Source organism: Saimiri boliviensis, chromosome 4 (genome assembly GCF_048565385.1).
Source record: "Saimiri boliviensis isolate mSaiBol1 chromosome 4, mSaiBol1.pri, whole genome shotgun sequence".
Lineage (NCBI taxonomy): Eukaryota > Metazoa > Chordata > Mammalia > Primates > Cebidae > Saimiri > Saimiri boliviensis.
The window spans coordinates 69862819-69875352 of record NC_133452.1 but is presented as its reverse complement, the minus strand read 5'-3'; the positions used below and the strand labels follow the sequence as shown (position 1 = coordinate 69875352).

The window sequence follows — 12534 nt, the reverse complement described above, 5'->3', positions numbered from 1 at the left end:
TTAACCCTTCTCACGTTACTTCTTGAGAGAGTCTCTATCACAGAGACAGCATAGGCAGGGAAAGAAGTTGAGAACAAATTACAGCAGGAGTAGTTTGGCTGCATGTTATCAGCTCCAATCCAAAGACTTAGAAGGGGTATGAAGCTAATGCCTAAAATGGGATTTAGAGATTCCTGTGGACTTTAATAATTCATGCTACACCAGTACTCAGGGAAAGCTGGAAGCTACTTTAAGAATCAAAGTACATGCAACTATGCGCCAAAAGCCCCTTGCAGACAATGGTGTCAGATTCCCCAGATGTGCATGAGGCCCAAAATCAATCCTCCAAAAAGGCTGATCATTTATTTCCTTAAAAAAAAAAAAAAACACTAAATGCCTCAAGTCCTTTCAGGAAGTAATAGAGAAAATGGCCAAATCATAAACAAAAAAATGCATCGTTTCTGAAAGAAGGAATTCTATACAGTCTGTGAGTTCTACTGATAATGGGTCCCTAAATACTTCAGACTAAATAACAGGTGACCACAATAGTGTGTGTGTGTGCATACTTGCATATTTAGGGATGTGTTTGGGTAGAAGTGTAGGCATATCTGTACAAGTGAGTGTGTGTGGGGGGGTGTACAGAGCATTTGAGTAGATGTGGGTGGGTGTGTACATGGGGGTGTGTAAGGATGGTATAGTGGGAGAATGGGGGGAATAGAGTAGGAAATAACAGGAATAAAGAACGAACATAAAACACAGCCCTAAATGAACTACAAGGAATAAATATCTTTAAGCCCACTATGGAAAAATATGATTAAAATTAAGGGAAACTAATATTTTAAATGCCACAAACCTCACCAATGTGATAACATACTTAATTTAGAGAAATAACAATATATTGCAAAACAAGGAACATCCTCATAATGACCACTTAGGAAATTAAATGACAGTCCATACGATCCCTAGTCCCACTCAGTTGAACTTCCAGAAGACCTTCGATCAATGCCTGACCCATTCCAACCAAGCCTGATAAGGTATCTGGAGCCCCATCCCCACTAATAAAAGGATCTGGAGAGTGAGTGCTGCTGGCTTCAGCCTAGTTCAACCTCTTGGGCATGCACATGAATCGACACACACACATATATACACACACAGACACACAGAGCTGCAGGCTCCACTACCTCCCCACACATCTAGCATGACCACCATACATGACTGCTTGCCTGCCTCAGTTTCTTATATGATTCTGCCTTGCTTGGTTCCATCCATCCATCTATCCATTGAGCCACCCATTCACCCATCCATCTGTCCATCCATTTATCTATCCATCCATCCATCCATCCACCCATCCAGTTATCCATTCAACATTTATTAAGAGCATTCTATGTGCTATTCTACTGGTCTCCTGCCTACATATCCAGCCTGCTCAGTTGGGCATAAATATTTTGATTAATTCTTGTCAATACCCTTCCTGAAATCTAAATATTGAACTTTGATCCCCACATCTCTGGCCCCCAGGCACTTGCTTGGGTACTCCTTCAAACAGTTCCTACCCAGCTATGCAGGGGAAGCCTATCCCAGAGGCCCTGGCTGCCACATACAGATGCTGCTTGACTTAAATAGGACTATATCCCTATAAACCCATCAAAAGCTAAAACTATCATTAAGTCAGCTGGGCACAGTGGTTCATACCTGTAATCTCAGCAACTTGGGAGGCTGAAGCAGAAGGATCACTTGAGGCCAGGATGCCAAGACCAGCCTGGGCAATACAGGAAGATCTCATTTATTTAAAAAAATTTTTTTAATTAGCTGGACATGGTGACTTACTCATGAAGTCCCAGCTACTCAGTAGGCTGAGATAGGAGGATTACTTGAGCCCAGGAGTTTTAGGTTACAGTAAGCTATAATCATGCCACTTCACTCTAGCCCAAGCAACAGAGCAAGACCCCATTAAAAAATATATATGTTTATATATATATATATATATAAAGTCCAAAATGCATTTAATACCCCTAACCTGCCAAACATCATACATTAGTTTAGCCTGCTTTAAACATGCTCAGAACACTTACATTAACCTACAGTAAGGCAAAAATACATCAGAAAGTGGGGAGCCCCCATTGCCCAAAGGAAATTAATGAATACCAGCAAACCAAGGGCACTACATGGAATTCAAGCCCTATTTCAGCAACAAATCTTAGGTCCACTATGTAAGCAGATAGAATAAAACTGTTAGCATAAAAACATGGCAGATCTGTGTCAACATTGCTAAGTACATAGTCTAGGCAAGACAGCAAGTGAGAAGCACAGTCTCTCTTCCACGCCAAAGTGTCCTGAGTACAAAGAACCAACGCTAGCCTGTACACCACAGCCTGGTGTCTCCATAAAGCACAGCCAAGATCAAAGCATTGGCCTAGAATGCTCCACTGTGCTACCCCACTGCCCACCCACCCCCGGGAAGCCCCAAAACCTGAAGAGGTGTGTAGGGCTTGCCTTTGATCAGCCGCTCGGGTCTTGTCCCTGGTAAGGTCCACATTGCCTGTGCCAAGTGTCCGAAGACAGTGGCGTCAAGAGTGGAAAGCTTGGGCCCCATGATGTACTTCTTATCACCTGTGGTAGATAAAGCAGAGAAGTCACTGGGCTGGTCCACACTGCCCTGCATTATCGCAATGGCATTTAGCATACTCTATTATACATTCTTTAACTGAATGCCAAAAAGCTTTGCAGAGTCGAAATGCATGCATACCCTTTTTCTTAAAAAAATAAAATAAAACAAAAGTAAAATGAATTAAGCAATTATGTGATACATCAACCCATAGGATAGCAACACAGGGAACATATCAAAATAAGCAGTTGAGGGAGGACATTCACGGAAAAAGGGGAGAAATAATCACCACTAGACCTCTGGGGAAACTTCTTGTCTCAAACTCTAGTTAAGTAAAGCCTGTGATGCTTGAGAACACCTGGAAGTTTGCTTAAACCATCTCAAAAGTAACCCAAACCAAGCACAGCCAACATCAGCACTAACATTATTAATTTAAATACATTTCCCCGGGAAAAACAAGAAGCCTAAGCTTAAGAGGTTTGGAGGTGGGAGTTCCCATGACACCACATGGTCCTGGCAAGATTCTCACCTCTGAGGACCGGCTTCCATGGAAAACACTAAGTAAAGAGAAGCTATGAGGTCATAGGCTCAGTCCTGGCATCAGGTTCCTATGAAAGGATGTTTCACACTGCTGCTCCCATCTCTCCATTTTCACACCACTGACTTCATCCAGGCCCTGTCACCAGACTATCACACTCAACCTATTACAACTGACCCAAGTCATCTCCCAGGCTACTGTCAGATACTGCTGCATACAGAGGAAGCACTGGAGGAGACAGATCTGCTTAGTTCACATCCTGGCATCACCATTATTCACTGTGGGAATCTGGTCATCATGTAACCTCTACAGCCTCAGTTTTCCCGTCTGGAAATGGGGATGAAACTAAGAGTGTCTATTTCTTTGGATTATTGTGAGGATTAAATGACATAATGTACATTAACACTCATGACAGCCCCTCCCTTTCTCTAGTCCTTTCCACATCCCACCTGACCCTATTAACTTCCTAGGTCTTTTTTTTTTTTTTTTTTTTTTTTTTGAGGTGGAGTCTCTCTCTGTTGCCCAGGCTAGAACGCAGTGGCATGATCTTAGCTCACTGCAACCTCCACCTCCTGGGTTCAAGTGACTCTCCTGCCTCAGCCTCCCGAGTAGCTGGGATCACAGGTGCCCACCACTACGCCTGGCTAACTCTTGTATTTTTAGTACAGATTGGGTTTCACCATGTTTTGGCCAAGCTGATCTCAAACTCCTGACCTCAACTGATCTGCCTGCCTCGGCCTCCCAAACTGCTTGAGGTTACAGGTGTGAGCCACCATGCCCAGCCCTAAGACACTCTTTATCATGTCACTCCCTTTCAAACACCTTCCATGGCTTTTGAAATGAGTTATGAAATGAAGTCCAAACTCAACTTCAAACTTAAAGTGTATTACAGGTTGCCTCCAGCCCACATTCCAGCTTTATCCTTCATTCCTCCCTTACCCTAGCAAACCTGGGGACCACCCCTTTTCCCCATCACACTTTATGCCTCCCACTGCTACACCTCTGCTCATGTATGCCCACCCTTTCTCTACCCCCACAACTCATATCTGCTCACCACCTCTCTCTAATCAATTCTATCCATCCTTCAAGGTCCAGCTCCAGCCTGCTTTCAAAGCTTTCTGGTGGCAACAGGAGCTTTCAGTTCACACAATCCTGGGTTTAGCTCTCCCTCTGCACACACAACCTTATAGGACTTGAAGGCATTTAATGCCTAGTAACCTTCTGGACTACAAAATGAAGAGAGAAATGGGGGCACCTTGAGCAAAGCACACAGCAGATATTTCCTGCCTCTTCTCTCTTAGGCTTCTTGAGTGAAATTTTTCCCATAATGCTCTATGCACTGTGTGTGTGTGTGTGTGTGTGTGTGTGTGTGTGTGTGTGTGTGTGTCTGTGTCTGTGTGTATCTGTGTGCATTTTATCTTTCCAGCTATGTTGTTAGCTCTCTGAAGGTAAGGGTCAATTCTTGTTTTTATTTAGCAGGCCCTTATACCACATTTACTACATGCGTGGCCTGGTTCTACATGCTGAACTCTAGGAATAACTACCCCTTTCACCATTCTTGAGTGACAAGCTGAGGAAATTGAGTATCTTATGACAATGCAGAGGAAAGACAGGAGGGGAAATGGCTGGAGGAAGGAACACAGGTTAACAATTGTTACAGCACAAATGAAGGGGGAAGTGATTTTTAAAAATCATTTCTCCTATATATGCCGTAAGGACCAAGGAATACCCTATACTAGGGCAATATGCTGAACCTAACCAAATTTCCTTTTCTGGTGAGGACAATCAAGTCATTCACATTAGAGCCCTCAGCTATTTCCCATTGCCAACCGACTTCTCCATCATTTGAGTCTTATTCCAAATACTGGGGGAAAAATCCAGAGAAAGTACTACCTGAACAAAAATAATAACAAAAACTAGACAGCATAAGAAGTAACTCCTAAAGTGTTACTTAGGAAGCGTGCATCCTGCTGACACCATGACTCCACTGCACCCCTGCTGGCATTAAGTGAATGCAGGTAGGCAGAGGGAAACTGCACAGGAGCTTTCCTGCTACCCTGCTAGGGCAGGAGGGGGATGTTGGCCAGGTGGCCAAACAGTCCTCCCTATGGGATTATGCCAGGGCTCAACCCATTCAAACCAAACACAGGACTACCCACACACTGGAAGCCACGAGAGGGCTTCAGGATCATTGTGAGAAGAGCTACATACAGCCTCAGAGAGAAGGAAAAAAGAAAACATTGCTGTCCTTGAATTACTCAAAAGGACTCTAAGGGAAATGCCAGAGTAATGTCTGTAAATGTTGAAGTCTGTTGCAGACTCCAAAGACTTTGAAGGCAAAATGTGAAACATAAATACGAGTAAAAATTTGGAAAACTGGCGAGGTGCGGTGGCTCGCGCCTGTAATCCCAGCACTTTGGGAGGCTGAGGCGGGCGGATCATAAGGTCAAAAGCTCAAGACCATCCTGGCCAACATAGTGCAACCCTGCCTCTACAAAAACACAAAGCTGGGCGTGGTGGCACACGAGCCTGTAGTCCCAGCTACGAGGGAGGCTGACGCAGGAGAACTGATTGAACCCGGGAGGCAGAGGTTGCAGTGAGCCAAGATCACACCACTGCACTCCAGCCCGGCACCTGGCGACAGAGTGAGACTCTGTCTCAAAAAAAAAAAAAAAAAAATTGGAAAACCTAAAAATAGAACACACAGGACTTTGATAAAAAGGAAGAAAATCACAAAAATATAATCATTCAAACACACATATCAAATAGTGCACATAACGTTTAGCCAAAATTCGCCATTTGGCCTCAAAATGTTAAAACTGGAAGACACTGAGTTAGCAAGCAGAGAAGGAGGAGGAGAATGCTACCAGGTCTCCTGACTTCTGGCTGATGCTCTCAGTCTCCACTGTGTGCCACACAGATCTTCATCTCAGAGATAAAGTCCGCATGGAACAGCAGAAGGGCGGAGCTGTGAAAGTTTACAAAAGGATGCTTTGGTCAAGAAGGAATACAGAATGCAAAAGGGAAAAGAGAACAGAAGCCAAGTGTTTTTAAAGGTGCCTGTAAAAATACAGGTGGAACTTAGTATCTGTGGAAGATGGTGAGTGGCAGACATAAAATTATATGTGTGTACACACACACAGGACAGTTATGAATGTAAAGAATACAATAGTATCCCATCATTCAAAAGTCTTCATAGTGCCTGATGGCACAAAGCTTTTATAAAATTTTATTTTAAAATAATTTTAGATTTACAGAAATGTTGCAAAAATAGCACAGTGTGTCAGTGTGGGTGTCTCTGGATGAGATTAGCACATGAACTAGTGGACTGTGTAAAGCAGACTGTCCTCCCTAAGGTGGGTGGGCCTCATCCAATCAGTTGAAGGCCTGAATAGAACAAAAAGGCTGACCCTCTCCTGAGTAAGGAAAAGACAGATTTCCTTCTGCCTGACTGCTGTCAAACTGGGACACTGTTCTCTCCTGGGTCCCCAGCTTGCCAGTTCATCCTCCACATCTTGGGACTTGTCAGCTTCCGTAATTTTGTGAGCCAACTCCTTATAACAAATCTTAATGGTTTGGTTTCGCTGGAAAATCCTGACTAATACACCTTTGCAGGGCATCATATCAGGGAGCACATAATGTCCTATATCTTTTTCTTTTTTTTGAGATGGAGTCTGGCACTGCTGCTTGGGCTATAGTGTGGTGGTGCAATCTCAGCTCACTGCAACCTCCAACTCCCAGGTTCAAGTGATTCTCCTGCCTCAGCCTCCCCAATAGCTGGGATTACAGACACCTGCCACCACATCTGGCTAATTTTTTTATTTTTAGTAGAGATAGAGTTTCACCATGTTGGCCAGCTGTTCTCTAACTCCTGACGTTAGATGATCTACCTGCCTCAGCCTCCCAAAGTGCTGAGATTACAGGCATTAGCCACCACGCCCAGCCAATGTCCTATATCTTATGACTGTGATATTAACCTTGACCACATGGTAAAGGTGGTATCTGCTAGATTTTTCACTACAAAGTTAAGATTTATTCCTTTGTAATTAATACTCTTAAGAGAAACACTTTGAGATTCTATAAATATCATGTTTCTCCTCAAACTTTGGCCTGCTAATTTTAGTGTCCACTGGTGGATGATATCCAAAGCAAATGCTACTGTGGTGTTTGCTTCATTGTGAGTTTCGATTTCTCTCATTCTTTGTATTGATTGAATTCTACTGTCCTTTCTTTCCCATTTCCTGATGTATTCAATTGTGTATTTATCTAAGTATGCACTAATGGATATTTATTTTATTCTATAGGTTATAATCCAATACTCTCATTACGTTGTTGCTCAAACTGTTCCAGCTTTGGCCTTTGGGAGCTTGGTAAGAAGCATTTTTAAAAGGGAAATTGAATTAGATTTGACTCTGCTTAGAGACAATGAGACCAAGTCAAAGGCTTTGGACTGCAGCACCCTTGGGGTTCACCAAGTAGCCCCAGATCTCATGACCAGAGGGTTTTGCACAAGCAAAATACTCAGGATACTTGTAAAGGGCACTGAAGGAGGGCGCTTGGGTGGTGAGGCACTGCAAGCTTCATTTTTGGCAGGAGAACCACCCAGTGACTTCCACAGATGGACAGAAGCAGCTGAGGGATATGTGGGCACCTGAAACTTGCCCTGCCAACCTCCAAGCTCCGAATGTGAACTGTGAACCATTGGTGAGGGAAAACGAAGGTTGAAAATTTCAAAGCCCTGGCTGTGAAGGGACCCAAGGTACATTAGACCATCCAAAGTATGCTCCACCTGAGGCCAGCTTCTAAGCACCCAGAACACCTCCCCAAGGATGCAGAGCCCTCCTGACAATGAGGGTGAGTCCACATCCTGATAGTAGCAAAGTGACTTCAGGTGTCCGGAGTGACCCGACAGACCTCATGGCTTGGTCTTCAAGTGGCAATCAAAGAACAGAGACCAGAGATGAACTATGAGGACAGTAACCATGCAGCCAGAGGGATGGGCCATGTGGGTCTGGAGAAGGAAAGCCCACAGGGGTAGTGGCAGGAACTGGATCTACTGAGAGGCTGGAGAATGACAGTTGGCTCTGGATATCTGTAGAATTTCATATGACCTTTCCAGGGTGGCTTAGGCAGCTCCTCTCTGTGAGGAAGGCCATATTGTAGATAAAAGAACCACTAGGGCACCCAAGGATGACCAAAAACTGAGTGGGAAATACAAATTCATGAATAACAAGAATGTTAAGGGGTCCTGATGGATATCAGCTCTCTTACCCAGACTTCAGTTCACTGTGATTGGACTTTGTCATGGATCATTGGTTACAAGCCTTTAGTGACCTTGATTAACCCAATGCTTACCCTGACTGCCAAGCCTGACCAGCCCTTCCCACACTATCTTCCACTTCTGTCATGGGCAGCAACAGAAGATTCTCATCAACCAGGAGATGAGGGACACAGCAAAGGGTATGTGGAGGAGGACTGAATGGTAGGCCAGGTCCCTCAGCCCCGCTGGTACTAACTGAGCAGACGGCTGGATTAGCAGGGCAGGGAGAACAATGGAGAACAAAGACACAGTTGTCCAGGAAGAATGAAAGCAATATTGAGTCTGAGAAGAACGGCCAGGATCCAGGCCTGAAGACGGAGGCAAAATTGAGAGAACAAGTAGGCTGCAAAGCTGAAGCAAGAGAATAGGAAGGGACAAGCAGAAAGCCACATGAGCCTGAAAATTCCAATAGAGGGGGGATCACACACAGCATAACTTAGCAAGTGCTCACAGTCCTGGGCTGTTTGCTTGCTTCCTGGCTCTGAGCCGCGTCCTTGAGGAGGACGCATGAGAGCTGACCATGTGTGACCCTCTCCAGACCTGGGCAGGAGAAGCCAAGCTCTACCTCCTATGAATGATCTACTTCAGTGAAATATGCAGGTGCTCATCCTATCCTCCCTGCCCCAAATAACCTCCGTCTGTCTTATCCTGACCTTTCCCTTAAGACTCAGACCAAGTCCTATCTCCTCCACTCCACGAAGGCTTCCCACACTGTCCCAGTCTACTGGAACCACTCATTGCCCACGCCTCTGCTAAATCCCAAAGGGACATGCTGCTTAGAGAGTAGTCTAGCAGCACCAGCAGCACCTGTGTGTTAGTTAAAAACAGAAATTCTCAGATCCCATCAACTGAATCACAATACTTGGGAATGGGACTAGAGAACCTGTGTTTAACAAGCTTTCGGGCCAGTGTTTCTCAAATTCTAGAGGCATTAAAATCACCAGGAGAGCCTGCAATTTTTTGGACCAGACTTTGGATAGCATTGTTCCAGGTGATTCTTGTGCACAATAAAGTTTAAGAAGTATTGGGCTAAACTAGAGTAGATCACTGGTCTCAAACTTGAGCATACAGTATAATCACCTGGAAGTCTTTTTTTTCTTTTATTTTTTAGTAGAGATGAGGCCTCATTATGTTGCCCAGGCTGGTTTTGAACTCCTGGGCTCAAGTGATCCTCCCACCTTGGCCTCCAAGGTGCTGGGATTACAAGCATAAACCCCACCACGCCTGCCCTTGAAGGCTTTTTAAAAACACTAACTGATGTCCCTGATCCCAGGAGTTTCTGATTCAGTAGCTACAGAGTGAGACCCAAGAACTTGCATTTCTAACAAGAGCCCAAGTAATGCTGATACTGCTGCTCCAGGAACGACACTTTGAGAACCACTGGTCTAGCTCACACACTAGGTAAATCACACAGCCATCTTGCAGTCTTACCTACGTGTATGTCCTATCTCCTCAAATAATTTTTAAGCACCTTGAGCGCAAGTAAATCTCTATTTTACTTTTCTGTTCATCTGGTTCCTATCACAATTATGTAATTAGTGAACCATCAATTAAGGTTATGTATGATAGCTTTAATTATGTTTGATCTCTGTCCTTTCTCAGAATGGAGAGCTATAATAGCAATTAAAAGGTATAATAATGTAAAAGCATTTGCAAACTAAAATGTGCTATTCTAACATCAGGAATTATTTTATACTCATCTCCAATAATCAAAACAAGTAACATGGTCAGAGCCAGTCCAACCTCTCTCCAAGTGTAGGAATCCCTTCTCACACTTTCCTACCAGATACTCCCCATCCCTAACCCCACCCTGCTGAAACTTCTCCCATAATTTACTGAGCAGGGAAGACTATTTTGCTGTTAGATGGTTCCTTACACTGAAACAAAATAGTCTCCTTAGAACTTCCACCATGTATCTCAGTACCTTCCTCTGGAATTCACACACAAAAAAAATTTATGGCCGTATTTATTCTAGCACAGCACCCTTTCCTAGTCTCCACTAACATACTTCTGTGGAAAAACTGATCATCTGTTTTCACATATATCTTTATGAGATGGTGGACAGAAAGTTTACTTCAGACCCCTGGAAAAAGCTACAGGAATGAACCTCTGAATCTCATCTCCTTCCTCCCTTACTGATTCTTTTCCCATTTTCCACTAGTAGCTGTCAGCTCCTCTTCCACAATTTAGCTAAATTTCCAAATTCTGTAAGTGACAAAAGAGACAAGACTGGCTATGCTATTAAATATAAATTAAAGGGAGAAACTAAAGAGAATAATCAAAAAAGTTTCTAAGACTCATTCTCTATGAGTCTAAGAGATAAACTGTGTTTTACATAGGGTTCCCTATAGCTAAGCACTCACATGATTTATGAGCAGACAATTATAGTAAAGTCAATGTGGATATTATTCCTACTTCTAATTGTCCCTCTCTCACCTTTCATTAACTGGAAATTGAAGAAAATTTAAGAAACAAAGATTTTTCAGTGCTTTTCCCAAGGAAACAGGAGGTCACAGTAATCTTACATCCAAGCATTAAAGAACACACACTTAAATTTACACAATTAAAACTTTTTTTTTTGGTAAGTGAATCTCCCAGAGGGCAAAGTTACAAGAAAAATAAAATCTACTTCCTATTCTCTTATACTCCCTGATCGGACCCCACTTTGTCAGAAATAATTATAAGACAGCCACTTCCTTCAAAAAGCCCTTGTTTTCACACTACAAGCATACTCTAAAATCACTGCATAGATCGTGATTAGCTCACAATTGCCAATTAGCTCACACTCTGGGAAAAAATAAAGGTGGGTAGAGGAAATACCAGAAGAAGCTCCTTAATTTAATCCCTCTTCAGATTTCATTCTAGAAAGCAACTAGATACTCCTGTAATTTTTATAATATTTTCTGAAAGAACACACAAAAATTTCTCTTTTCAGCTCATATGAACTATCTCAACACCTTCCTCACTGGCCACCGATACCACCATCACCCTGTCTCTTTGCTGATGTCCCAGTTCTTACAATTCCTTATGGAAGAAAGTAGAAGTGCATAAATCCCAGGCTCTAAACACTCGGTTGTACATGCTCCTCTGAACTTCAGTCCTCTATAAATGTGTCTGAACACCTTACAAACTCCAGACACTCAGAGCATCCATGGGCATACTTTATAATTTTAGGAAACTTGGATGAAGGATTTGCACCAGTGTGGAAAGACTTTACACATCTAAATTAGGAAAATATTCCTCAGGATGAGGCAACTGCCTACTCAAGCTCACTTATAATTTAGCATCACTAAGCAGCTCCCAGAAGTCTTAAAGATCTATAGCTGACTTCACCAACAAAGATACTAGTTTTACCAACTCACTGATGATCAGCCTTCCTGGTTCTCTCCCTTCTTGAAGCTGCTCGATATTGCTGTTTCTGAGTAGCTGCACAGTCAGCTGAAATGGTGGGATTTGAGGGCTACAAAAATTATATGAGTCTCTCTTGCCAGTATCACTTTCCCAAATACATCTTCTGAGGATAAAGAATATGTATCACTCAATTTAAATTGTATTCCAGGACAAGCTTTCCCCTCAATTTCATTTCTGTCTTGTCTGCCCTGTGCTGGGCAATCAAAGGAACAAGCCCTTCTATCTCTTTGTTCAATAAAGACTATCTGTTAGCCCCCAAATTCTGGTTAATAAAATACCACATCAGAAAGAACACAATGTCATGTTGAAATTTAAGTTCAAATCCTTTTATAAGGAACTTGCCCATCTTTTGAGAAAGCTGAATAGTAATAGATTCTAGTGGAAGATTTTGTATTCGGCCATTGGGGCCAGAAAAGCTCAACTCTACAGGCAGACTCCACATTCCTGAAGGACTTTTCTTCATTTTATGGATTTTAGGCTTCACCTTAGCTGGAATCCAGGATCCTTAACCACTTTCAAACTTGTACATAATCACCAAAAACTGGTAACAACCTTTAACCACCAAACTGTTTAGGACCTGCCCAGAGTGGTAAGCCTTACTCAAATTAACTCTCCAGGCACAGATCCCTTAGGAGAAAACCAAATTGCTTTCGACCTTATATTTAAACATGGAAATCCTGT

At 43.0% G+C, this 12534-nt stretch overlaps 1 protein-coding gene across 3 annotated transcripts in view; it reads right to left on the bottom strand.

Moving 5' to 3' along the window:
• The window catches only part of FAXC (failed axon connections homolog, metaxin like GST domain containing), a 78214-nt gene that overhangs the window by 14997 nt on the left and 50683 nt on the right, over nt 1-12534 (bottom strand). For all 3 annotated transcript variants that reach the window (XM_074397682.1, XM_039467934.2, XM_003922915.3), the window contains one exon: nt 2473-2589. In XM_074397682.1, the coding sequence (XP_074253783.1) occupies nt 2473-2589 (117 nt within the window). The remainder of the gene's footprint in view (nt 1-2472; nt 2590-12534) is intronic.